Raw genomic sequence first — 13,458 nt, 5'->3', positions numbered from 1 at the left:
GTATTATACTGCCCCCACATGGCCAATGAGAGTACACCAAGAAGGTGCAGTTACAATGATGCGCAAACGGTTTAATTTCTACATGTATTTGTTACTTACTACCATGTGTTTTACAAGGTAGTATATCATAGAGAGGGCTGCAGATTATTATTTTTTTTTTTAAATGATTGTATAGTTTTGAGAAGCTGCAAACTCCTATGGCAACGCTCGTGTTTATGTAAAGATGATGCGTTTAGGTGTTTTCAAAGACTTTACAAGGTGTCGTGTGGGTCAAACAAAGGGTTTATTGGCAAATAAGCTGCAGTCTTGCCCCAGGCATTACACAGTATTTGAATACAGTACTTCACATTACAAAAATAAAACCTTGCAAGACAATGGACAGACAGGTGGTGTTAGGGAGGCATTAAGTGCTCGGGCAACTCTCAACCGTGTAATAACCCCGAAAAGAACACCAAATACTTCTAAGAACACAAAACGCTCGTCCTTCAGATGAAAATATCTGTGAATTGATTGACCTTTAAGTTAAAAATGAGGTACAAAAACCGAAGCGGTGACAACGCCGTCTTCGCGTTCGCTTTCGTCTTTCTTCAAGTCCGTCACTTGCCCAGGGCTTTGTCCAAATTTGTCTTGATGGCGTCAAGGAAGTCCGTGGTATTGACGTAGTGCTCGTTCAGCTTGACGCTGTGAGGGGAAAGACGGCGAGAGGAACAAACCTTAAGATGCAGGAATTCATGCGCATCACACAACAAGATGGAGGTTTTATCCCGAAAAAGTATTTTAAATGACGGTGGGAAAAAAAACTACCTTGACGATTCAATTAAAATGGTTCATTTTGTAATTTTTTTCTGGTATGCTTATAGCGGCAGAAAAAAAAAAAAAGAAAAAAAAAAGATGAAAGCAACAATTTCCAGCCATTTTAGTTTAATGTTGAGATACGAAAAAATTTGCGTGTTCACCTAAAAAAACAGCTATCTGAAGTTCCAATTGAATGAGAGTGAATTGCACTCTCAATTTACACCGATTAGGACACAATATTTTCCTTCTTTCCTCCATGACTGATCACATGACCTTGTGGTCTGACGAGTGCATCTGCTGCAGAACAAATGAGCCGTCGATATCAACATTGATGTTTTATGATTCATAAATCTGATTGACCAGCCACAGAGTCCAAAAGCGGTCATTGTACTTCAATATGAATGGCCTCATTAGCATAATGTTTCTAAACTTTAAAGAGGAGAAATGCAGTAAAAGCTTAGAGAGATGAGACGATGCAATAAAACAGCTCATCGCCCCCCCCCCCCCCCCCGCGTTTGGGTTAAGGCGGATCCGAAAAAAAGGCTGGCACTTACTTGGACAGGCCATGGATGCAGCCGGCGAGATCCTTCGTCATGGTGCCGCTCTCCACCGTCTCCACGCACACACGCTCCAGAGTCTGCGAGAACCTGATCATTGAAACAAAAAGGATCCTCTCTTAGCAAAAAGTGATGTTTTGGCCCGGGTTGCGTTGAAACTTGAAGAGCGTAAACGCGGATTACTTGATGATGTCGGGATTCCCGTCCAGTTTGCCGCGGTGCTCCAGGCCTCTGGTCCAGGCGAAGATGCTGGCGATGGGGTTGGTGCTCGTCGGCCTTCCCTGAAAACAACATGGAGGACACAATTTAGACTTCGGATATACTCACAAATCGTATTGAATGCACAGTCATACCATTATTTTTTTTAAACGCGCGATTAATGGCCGCCCCTTACTTGGAAAGCTTGTACTGGGGGAATTCCAGTCGCAACGCAGCAGACACGCCCATGACTAAATTTTGCAGTAATAAATGTAATAATAATGCATATATTTGAGGAGACTGAGGTCAAGTTGTATTTGACAATTTTTAAAATGTGCAGAATTTCACAAGTTATTTCTGGTTAAAGATTAGATAGCTCTTAACTCATTCACTGCCATTGACGGCTATAAACGTAAAAAATTCATTTGAACTATTTATTAGTTAATTTTTTTTAAAATGAAAACCTAGGAAAAAAATGATTGTACATTTAGAACAGATCAAATTTGTGATTAATCGCGAGTTAACTAAGTCTTGCGATTAATTACGCTTAAACTTTTAATTGCCCGACGCCCCTAATTGTTAATAATCTTAAACAAAAATACAAAATATTCTTTAATTTTTTAAATAATCTTTTCTTAAATTTGTTATTTTTAATAATTATTTTTTATTTATTTATTTAAGATTATTAAAAATTAGGGGCGTCAGGCGATAATTAATCGCATGACTTCTCAAGTTAACTCACAATTAATCACAAATTTTATCTGTTCTTACTGTATCAATGACTAAAAGATGCAGCCATATTTATATTAGTTTAACCCCCCCCCACTTATGTCAACAAGAGTATGAAAACTACATTTAGAACAGATATAAAATACGATTGAAGTCATGTGACTAAAAAAAATTAATCACCTGACACCCCTATAAATAAACTTGATAGTTCAGTGAGGAGTGAGTGAAGGTGTGGAAAAAAGGGCCATAATTACAGAAAAATTGATTATTTCTCTATATACTATTTTTTATATTTAAAATGCATTACAAAAAATGTATTTGGGGGGATGGAATAGATTATTGATTTCAAAGGGGGAAAGCTCATTTGAAAGACAAGTGGTGTGAATCAATTGCACATATCAAGGTAATGCTGTCCCAGCATCAATTGACCACACGGTGGCAGTATAACGCCACAATACAGAATGACTGCTTTGCAGCCGAATTGAAAATTGAAAATTGAAAATTGAAATCACCTTCTGGTGCTCGCGGTAGTGCCTGGTCACGGTGCCGTGGGCCGCCTCAGCCTCAATAGTTTTGCCGTCGGGACACACCAGCACGGACGTCATAAGCCCGAGAGAACCGAAACCTGAAAGACAGCAAGGCAAAGTCAGATCTTTTGTCGTCTGACAAAGCAGCAAAAAAAAAAAAAAGTGAAAAGTAAAAAATAAAAACCCGATAGGCATCACTTCACCTTGCGCAATGATGTCGGATTGAACATCACCGTCGTAGTTCTTGCACGCCCACACAAAGGCTCCAGAAGACTTGAGCACTTGAGCGACCATGTCGTCGATGAGCCTGTGCTCGTACCAGATCTTCAGTTTGTCAAACTCGGGCTTGTAGTGCCTTTGGGAAAAGATCAGCACAAGGAGGATCGCTTTCAGCTGATTTTCTCGCTCGGATAAAAACAACATGTCCACATTCCAATTTAAATACAGTACAGCGGAACCTCTTCAAATGTTCCTAAGAATGCGGTCGTAAAAAAAATAAAAAAATAAAAAAATAAATAATAACAATTAAAAAAAACTTAACCTGAATCCACATTTCAAAAAAGGAAAACAAGAAAGCTGTAGTAAAGTGATAATCTCTTAAAACTTAATAATTCACGTGAGTAAAACATGTTCGCTTCTGAACAGGTATTTTCCTCATCCAATGAGATGTTAAAGAAGAGAAATGTTGTTACTAATAGTTACCGAGTTTGTGTTCATATATCTACAAATGGTCAAACAAAGTTATTATCGTCATCATCATCGTAAAAAACAAAACAAAAAAAACAACTAAAATGTCGTTAAAGAAATAAGATAAAAACGAAAATGCTTTTTAAAAAACGAACTGAAACTACATTTTATGTTTACAAAACTAACTAAAACTATAAAAAAATATAATAAACTAATAATATAATATTAAAAATTATTTAATACATGATGAGCCTTTGGGATGATTTCAAGTAGATTTATTTCAATATTAACCGGAATAAAGACGTCTGAAGGTGTGTCACACAGAAGTGATGTCATCTAGCAGCAGCCAATAGAAAAGCAACTTCAGATGACATCACTCTTAGGCGACAAATTTGCGTCTCGACTTTTGGCTCGCCTGCTTTTTCATTTAACTTAGCCCAAATGCAACACGAGGTAAGAAATGCGTTAATCACCATTGTAAAATGAGAAAAGTATTAAATATTGCGCAAAAACCCCCAAATAAAAACGAACTAAAATGAAAATTCCAAAACGATATTAACCCTGGCGCGCACTCACGGCTGACAACGGGGCACTCTAAAACCGTAGGAAGATGCATTTTTGGCGTGTGTCCGTACACGTAGTACGACTGGCCGAGTGCTGATAACAGATATTGGGCCAACGGTTGACCTTCTTTCAAGGTATCAATATTCGTATCATATACAATCAGAAACTAGAAGAATAGAAAAAAATATATAAAAAAATGCTATATTAGGATATACAGTGTAGTTCTTTCTTGAAAATGATCTGTCCTTTTTTTTATGTGCAAAAATGACTCGTACTGGTTTTAAAAAAAAGTGTCATCGAACATCCTAAATATGTCGCTAAGCTTAGCGAACTGCGGGTCGCAATGTCGCCAAGGAACTGCTGATGCCGTTTTTATATTGTGAGGGAGGGCCCACTTATGTCAGACTCCTGGCGTGTGACCCCACCCCCCCCCCAAAAAAAAAGCCCCAATTGATGATTACTTAGTCTCGGCATATTTTCAGTATTTATCTTCAGTCACCTAAGACGTCATTTAGCGAAAGAAAAACGTCATTCCGCTCACAAGTTCTTGAAGGTCGAATTGATTTGATTAATTGTCATTTTGAAAACCGAATTTTTGAAAATTTACTAAATTGAATTTTTATTTTTGGGGCCATATCGCCCCCAGCCCGACAACGGGCAATTCAAAATTGTCAAATGTAGCGGCGCCAACACACACAAATTGGATTCCCTTGATCGGCAGTGTTGCACACTGTGACACATTTGCCCACGTGGCCTCGAACGTGTGCTCAAAAACACCGCAACTCACTTCTGAAAGATGTCCTCGAAGATGTCTTTAAATCTGCCGTCGTACGCTTTAAGAATGGTGTTCTTTGTGCTCATGTATAGCGGCCACCTCTTGTTAATGGCGTACTGGAAGCAGCTGTGCGCAAAGCCTGTTATGGACTGAGCAGAAAGAGAAAAGAGAAGCAATCAGTTGAAGAGGTTAACAGCCTGGCCCCGCCTTGCCCCGCCCCCGACGTGACCTCGTCCGATGTCAAACCAAACAGGAAGTCAAGAAAAAACGCAAGCGGAGCAGCGCGGCGACCGCTCGCCGCTTGTCAGCAAAAGCAGCCGTTAAACGAGCGAGGCTTAAGAGATTAGCCGCGAGATTAGCCGCGAGATTAGCCGCGAGATTAGCCGAAGGGAGATCTCGCACCTCGTCCGTGTTGTACATGCCCATCCCGCAGCCGCCCGCGGGGAAGTCGTACACTTCCCATTCCTTGCCCGCGCTGCCGTCGGCGGGTGAGAAGATGATCTTGAATTTGCCCGGCTGGTCCACGACAAAGTCCGTCGCTCGGTACTGGAGGAGAAAAGAATGTCATTTAAAAAGGACTCGGGCGGCCAATGAGCGACGGCCGCTTTGGGTTCGTCTCCACCCGGCTGATCGTACCTGGTCGCCAAAAGCGTGTCTGCCGATGGTGATGGGCTGCGTCCAGCCGGGAACCAGCCTGGGAATGTTCTTGCAGATGATTGGCTCGCGGAACACGGTGCCGCCCAGGATGTTCCTGATGGTACCGTTGGGGCTCTTCCACATCTTCTTCAGGCTAAACTCTGGACGTTCACAAAATTTAAATGAAAAAAAAAAATCTCAGTTGAATAGACAAGACCAAAACATATTTACAAATGGGTCGATTTAGAAGGTGTATAAAAAGGTACATTCATTTTAATTAGGGGTGTCAAGCGATGACATTTTTTTTTTTTTAAATCGTAAATAATCACATGACTTCATTAGTTAACTCATGATTAATCAAATGTGCCACAAAGGAATCTACCACAAAACATCACACGTCATCAGAGGGTAATTACAACAATTATTCTAATGACGAGTGGGGAGGAAAAAGTAAGTTGGCCTTTAAGGCGAGGCTTTTTTTTTTTTTTTCCAGTGGCAGATGCTACTTGAGGAAATTGGTTGTGAGAACAGTGAATTAAAACCTTCCAAACACGTTGGTGAACGTTTCTGAATTTACTGGTAATTGTGAACCAACTTGAAAACGTCATTTCCTCATTCTCCGTTTTTGATCAGCAGTCAATAAATCCTTTTGACAATTGAGCGACATGCACTTTGAGCCCGAGGCGCAAACCTTCCACTCTGGCCTCGTCGGGCGTGATGGTGGCGCATTTGACCGCTACGCTGTACTTCTTGGTGGCGAGGGCGGAGTCGATGGTCACCTGGTCATCGGTCTGGTCGCGGTAAGGCAGACCCAAGTCAAAGTACTTCAGCTCCACATCGACGTTGGAAAGGATGAGCTGCAGGCGCACAGAGGAAAAAATAAATAAATGCGCTTTTAACTCAATATTTTGGGACATAAATATAGAGTTTCAAGTACAAATTAGGGCCCGATCGATTAATCGACCGACGATTATAATCAGCCAATTATTGGCCTTCAAACATCGGCCAATTGGGTCAAATGGACGATTATTTACCCCGTAAAACATTATTGAAGAAAACCGAAAGTACCCTGAATGCACCATTTTGTTTGTATGGCATTAGCAACTAGCGTGTAGCGTGTAGCGCATGTTAATCCTGTTGTCCCCAAGCGTCCTTTAAGACGGACACCGCAGTTGGAGTTAACTGTAAAACTAAACACACGACGATAAGCATTACGTCCGCTGTATAAATAAATACAACCAAAACATCGCTAGCCGAGCGCTAATGCAAAAAAACGAAGGGAGGAACCAATTAAAATGCTAACAGGAAGTTAGCATTGAATATTCACACACAAATCTTTTGGAAACACCACGTAAAAGGCGCAAATCCACTACTTTTTTAACTCAGCACTACTCCTTCATTTCCTGTCAGTCATGATTGGACAAGCTGATTAATCCAGGTGTGCCAGACCTCACTAACCACGACGACAATGGCCAGGCACACCTGGATTAATCAGTTTGCCCAATCATGAAAGACAGGAAACGAAGGAGTGGTATCGAGTTCAGGAAGTAGTGGATTTGAGCAAAGAGCCCATTCTTCCCAACGTGTGAAAAAGGAGGTATTTTAACAGAATTCCACGCAACTTTCTTCTGTACTCACTTCAAGTGTGTACGCCATGCACGGCACCACACTGCCCCCAAGAGGCCAAAACGCACAGGAAAAGTCAGCACAGAATTTGTTCTTACGGTTTCTTTTTTTTCTATTATTTTAGTTTATTCTATTTCACTTTGTTTTATTTCGTCATGGTCCTGTCAAGTTGTATTTAAAGTTGATAGTTGAAGGATTCAAAGACTTCCTTTTCTCAAAATTCAAGAACGCAAACATCCAAGGATTTTTTTTTTTAATATATTTTTTTGTCTTAACATTCACATTTCCACATGTCATGGCACGAAATACAATCCCCGAAGTCTCAAGAAATTGAGAGCTCGTCCTGGTTTGAAAGATATATAGATAGAGATATAGATGGATAAATAATTGGCAGATGAATCTGTATTTTTTTTCCTGCCAATAATCAGAATAATCAGCCGGGCACGAGTACAAATATAATTCATGTTTATTTGCGGTTATTCTCGTCTTTGGTCATGCGCCATCTGCCGTCTCCCCGGCAACGTTTCTGAATGAATCAGCACTCGAGGCCCAGCCCACACATTGGAGGCAATCTAACCGCGTCCACGTGTCAGTCTGGTTTAAAAATAAAGCCGAGTCGGGAGAGTGCAGGCGGGCGCGCACGTGTGTGTGTGCGTGTGTTGAACGCTCACTTTTTCCTTGATGAACTCCCAGATGATCCTGGTCATCTCGTCCCCGTCCATCTCCACCACCGGCTGGGCCACTTTGATGCGCTTGTCGGCATCTGTCAATCACCACAAAACGAGACCGTCACCACACAGGGAATTTTTTTTTGATTACAGCAGCACTGATCTTGTGAAGAGAGCGAGAGAGAGAAAAAAAAAAAAAAAAAGAGAGAGATTGAAGCTTCAATTTGTTCTTTCATGGCCCATGCAGAAAGTGAACCAGGTGTATTTTGGCCGTAATGCTGCCAGCAGACAGGCTAACAAATCCACGGACGCGGGTGACAAGATAACCTTCTTATCGGTGGTAATCTTGTTAAAAGGAAAGTACTGCGGTGTCGCATTCCGTCGAATGTGTCCTCTTGCTTAAGAAGAAGAGGAAAAAAAACGGAGGATCACAGAGTGGAATCTACAAAATTGAACACACACACCCCTCACTTTACATTACGGGGTAAAAACGTAATGTTCAATTTTCTTTTTTTTTTAATTATTTTTTTATTTTTTTTTAAAGTCCAACATTACAGTTTTACCCTCAAAATGCGGACTCGCTCCAAACCAGTGGCGCGCAAACTCAAGTCCTCAAGGGCCGGAGTCCTGCAGGTTTTTGGATGTTTCCCTGCTCCAACGCAGCTGATTCCAATCAGCAGACGCCACGGCTTTAACGGATTTACATGGTAACTAAGAAACGGGTCTTTCGTTGTATGCTCTTGATACGGATTCTAAAATGTCTCTTTTTCAACATCTCAAAGCAGGACGAGCTCTCGGTCTCTCAAAGCCAGCAGAGTCACTTGAGTGAATTGAAAAAAGGAGCAGAAGATCAAGAGACTTCTCGCCCCGAATTAATGGCCGCCGCCCACGCCCCCCCCGCAATGCACCCCGATGCCGGTTTGCGGAGACATTTGACCCACTTGCAGCCATGGGGACACCTGTCCAAACAGCCGGCGCTCTGTTCCCCAACATGATACAAACCTCAGCTGATGGACCGAAAATAAACTTTGCAGAGACGACGGTTAATGTTGACGTTGAGCGTAACCACTGGCAGGGCTGGGATTAAAATATCGATATTGCTTTTCATAGCCCAATATCGATTCATAAAAAAAACAAACATGTATCGATACTTCCAATACGGCTTTTTCTGGTCAATTAATGTGCCCGAGACGAGGACGTACTCGTCCAAAGCCTCGTGTGAGCGTTGCTCAAATGCGCCCTTTTCTGTTATTCAGAGTAGTCCCAAAAAAGGAGTCCAGTGCTTACAAAGAAAGGAAACCGCTCAAGCATGCTATACAACGACTTCAGATCCCAGGACTGAGGAAATCATTGCAACGGCTCGACTTGATCATTTTAAACGTTTCTTTTTTTTCTTCTTTTTTTTTGCCATTTGACTGAATCAACATCTGCTTTGCTGCAGCAAACAACCAACCAATCCCATCTTGCCTCTGTTAAGGTGATTAAATCAATAATTATGCTCATCCCAAGACAACACCACCTCTCATTCATATTCACGAATTCTGCCCAACAACAGCGACCGGGGTTGCAAAAGCAGTGGAAAATATCTCGTATTGCATTCAAGCGTGAAAATAAAGATTTTGTTTAGTTGCGACTCACGAGCAGAGTCCACACAAACAAACAATACAATCCAGGCATGACATTTAATAATTTGTTGACAGAACGTTATCTTCTACTCCCATCAGCATTATGCTAGGTGCAGTGCATCATGGGTAAAAACACATTTTAAACTCCCCTTTGATTGACAAACCACCAAATCCACTACAGCTGGTATTCTGCCATCACAATGCGGGGGAGAGGAGGGGGGGGGGGAGAAGGGGGGGGGGGGGGGCTTGAGCAGAGTATGTTACGTAAGTGCGGCTGGATCAACACAGCAGGCTCTGAAGGGCGAGCGCCACAAAGGCCCGCTTCGCCGCCGTGACCGTGTGCATTCTCCGCACGCACGCACGCACGCACCTGCAATGCGAGATTTATCACAAGACCGACCACGGTTCATAATTGCATCGTTTGAGAACACGTCATAACCAAACTAGACATCGCAGTTCGATGCAAATTCGACCGACTCATCAACGCTTGAAATGAGGCCAAAGTTGGATAAAGAGTCTGGATGACCTCGGTTCACTTTCACCTGACATGAACCTGCAGCCATTGAAGGTTATAGCCAATTCCCTCCCAACACGTAGATAGAAAGTAAGCATTACTTGTCAGGCAGGTCACATATGAGACAAAAAGCCAAGAAACTGCATGCTGCCGTTTATTACTTTTAAACATGCATTTGAAAATGTTGTTAGCATTGTTAGCAAATACTACATTGGCAATACAATACGACACCAACACAAATGGCCAGGAGTCCTTGAAGTGACCCTTTAACTTTGATAAATGGCTATGTGGGCTGAGGGTTGCTCATCAGGTAGTCATGTGACAATGAAGCATTATTATGCAGTTAAAAAAAAAAAAAAGTCTATTTTAGGGCATCACACGCAAGCAGCCGATTTGCATATTTTTCCTCAACTCTCTTGACTTTTTTTCCACCTTTATGGTGTTCGGGTTCAAACCAAGAGCGCAGCAACGTGACAAAACTGCGGTAGCCAAGAGAGGGGATGGAAAAAAAAAAGTATGTAGGACATCGGCAGCCATTTCTGACCACGGAGGAGCCTCGTCTGCGGCGCTGACCTTGGGGAAACGTTGCCCCCAAAGACGCCCTTAAAGGGATGACATTTAATTTAATGCTAGTCGATTATTATTCAAATAACCAGTTTGGCTCGTCGGTCGCGTTTAGAACAGTAACCGTTCATTTTTTACGAAACGTTCCTTTCACTTCGACGATGCCAAAAGTCTACGTCATTGCCTTCTTCAAGGAAAACGTTGGCTGAAACGTTAAAAGTCAGCAAACATTTTTGCCCTTTTAGCGCGTATTTTCATGGGCGCGCTCCATTCTCTTTAAATGGGGGGGAAGACAAAGACGGGCTCCGCTGGCCCTTGGGTGACAAAAAGCCGGTGGTAGTCGAAGCTACTCATACAACTGCAGCCATTTGAAATCAAAATTATCTGAGATTTTAATACGCTTTCGACGTTAAATCACAAAAGCTATCGAACCGCATCCATGTGGAGGAGCAGCGCGCGAGCCCGGCTAGCATAGCTGCTAACCAGCCGCCGCCGGCGACTAACGGCTGACGTCAAACCCAATCGGTCCATGACCAATTCCGACCCAGTTTGCATTATTTCTTCCGTCGGCACACTCACAGTTCCTTTGCTGCAAAGTCTGGCACTGAGCAGCCGGGGCGAGCACCGCGGGGTTTCTGGAAAAGGCTGCGGCGGCGGCAGACCTAGACAGCGAGTTGAGGACTTTCAGATATCCAGCCATGTCTCGCCCGGCCCGGATCACTTTGCGCTTGACACTCGACGAAACTCGGAGCGAAGAGGAAGGAAGGAAGGCGCACACAGTCGCACTGCGATGTTATAGCAGCGGTCGGGCTGGATAAGCGCCGCCCTTCTCTCCTCCTCTGCACGGGAGCGTTTGCGTGCTCCTCCAACGTGCGGAGTGGCCGCCATCTTGGACCGGGATCTTGCCCTTCCACATTTCTTTCGGGCATCAGCGAAAAGCAAATTTTGATTCATTCTTTGACCTCAAATGTCCTACTGGGTTAATATTTTGTATTTGTTTTTGTTGAATTAAGAAACTTTTAAACGGAACCAGACTAAGGTTGTGCAAATATTTGAATAGCATGTCATTTTCCAATTTTCGTCCTGTCCCAACTTACCATTATACATCACAATCACCCAAGACAAACGAAACAATAACATTACAAACGCAAAATGTAATTACAGTACAGTGTTCTCTCGTTTTCCGCTGGGGTTAGGTTCCCGAAAATACCCACAATAAATTAAATCCGCGAAGTAGTTAGCTTTATGATTTACATTTATTAGAAATATTTTTTACGGCTCTAAAACCCCTCACCACATAGTTTATACACTTTTCTAATCGAGGCACTTAAATGTTTTCACATTTCTCTCTTGTTTAAACATTCTCAATGTTCAAACCCTCATAACTTTCATAAAATAAGTACATTACTGTAAATAAAAAAATGTGTGCAAAATTGCACTAAAAGAACCCGCGATACAGCGAGGCCGCAAAAAGTGAACCGCGTTACAGTGAGGGAACACTGTATATCAAAAACTGTTTTTACCGTGAGAGTGTTGCACAAGATCTCACAGGTACCACAAACCCTCTTCAAAGCAAGTACAGCGGAAAAAAAACCCACACGTTGGAATGTCTCGGCACATGGGGCCCTCTAAATTTAGCAGTTACAGGTTACTTTCCAGAAAGTCACGTGACATGTTTGGTGGTGAGCCAGCAAAGCAGGTCACCCTCACCTCATACGTACGCTTAGAATAGGGGCCAGTTACGGAAAAGGAGTAAGAAGTCATATCACTCAGCCAGCCTATACAAAATTATAGTGAAAGTCAATTTAGAGCTTTCTATCCGTTGAAATGCACAATACCAAACAGGACCGGGCTATGCGGTCAATCTGGGGACAGTGGTGCAATTATAGCATAATCCTGTGAAGAGTGACCTTTGAACTCTTGGTAGTAAACAGTCTTCGACAGGCTTTCTTGAGACACTCGACTGAAAGGCAGAAAGGTGACCAAGGTCAAAGCTGTGTACTGGAAAACCTGTTCTTACAATGTGTCCTCCCATACATTAGTTCCAATATTTTAATAGCGTATTTAGTTTCAGCATCCGACATTCACTATTAATGATTAATTTGACATACAGTAGATATCAATGTAATTTGATGCTAAATGTCTAACCCCTTTCCCAGCTTTCTGTTGTTTTAGGGCTAATTTTAAGCGTACATACAGTAAAATACTACTGTATGCATGTTTGGGTGTGAGTTTACAAAAAAGCACCTCCCAGTAGGCGGAGTCAAGCGTCACTGCCCGCGAAGGCACGTGACAATGCCTCCGAGCTACGTGGCTCGTCGTTTTAAACTTGGATTACGGTTTCAAATTCGCCTTCAAAAGTAGGTTTAGGGCTTGAAAGTAGCGTTGGTGTTTGAAAGTGGGGTTCAAGTGAGGGCGGAGACGTGTAGTAGGGTTTGAAACGTAAAGCCACGGAAGACATCTTGTAACAATGCCTATCGACCACCAGGGGGCGATAGCCACTCGTAGCAGGCATAGGTCATTGAACTCCATGAGCACTCTTCCAGTAGCTAGTAAAAGGAATGCTCATCAATATTAGGCTATTATTATTTAATAATAATAATAATATACATTCGGTCATAGAATGTGTTTTTTTTTGTCTTAAAAAATATATATATATATTATAATATATTATATTGTGTTTTTGTGACGTGACTGTGGCAGGCATTACCAGCGAGGGAATTAAATTCATGAGCTCATCCTCTTTCAAGCAAATTATATTTTGCCCCCCCCCCCCCCCCCCATGTCTGAAAGCCGCAGACAGCTGCTCATGGCAAACTGTCTGCAGCCGCCGTCAATCGCCTTTCAGCCGTGAATGAATACGCTTTGATTGCTCGCCTCTCCGTGGCTGTCAAGTGAAAGCCACGAAAATATGAGAACGCTCCAGAGGTGCTAATCAGCAGCCAGCAGTGCTCCTCAAACTGGGGGCCCGCCCGCCCGCCAGTCGCAATTTG

At 42.6% G+C, this 13,458-nt stretch overlaps 1 protein-coding gene across 1 annotated transcript; it reads right to left on the bottom strand.

The window, feature by feature from the left end:
* Positions 1 to 264: 264 nt before the first annotated feature.
* Positions 265 to 11,315, bottom strand: idh2 (isocitrate dehydrogenase (NADP(+)) 2). The gene is made up of 11 exons (XM_086074795.1): positions 11,045 to 11,315; positions 7,766 to 7,857; positions 6,160 to 6,325; positions 5,469 to 5,629; positions 5,235 to 5,378; positions 4,845 to 4,981; positions 3,010 to 3,161; positions 2,792 to 2,904; positions 1,536 to 1,633; positions 1,350 to 1,442; positions 265 to 681 (listed from the first exon to the last, which is right to left on the bottom strand). The coding sequence occupies exons 1-11, from the start codon at positions 11,163 to 11,165 to the stop codon at positions 597 to 599; spliced, it is 1,362 nt and encodes a 453-aa protein (XP_085930921.1). The 5' UTR covers positions 11,166 to 11,315; the 3' UTR covers positions 265 to 596.
* Positions 11,316 to 13,458: the final 2,143 nt, after the last annotated feature.

Source organism: Leptonotus elevatus, chromosome 4 (genome assembly GCF_054856555.1).
Source record: "Leptonotus elevatus isolate MCC_2025b chromosome 4, RoL_Lele_1.0, whole genome shotgun sequence".
Classification (NCBI taxonomy): domain Eukaryota; kingdom Metazoa; phylum Chordata; class Actinopteri; order Syngnathiformes; family Syngnathidae; genus Leptonotus; species Leptonotus elevatus.
Note: the sequence above shows the minus strand (reverse complement) of the source record. Positions and strands in the feature narration are given on the sequence as shown.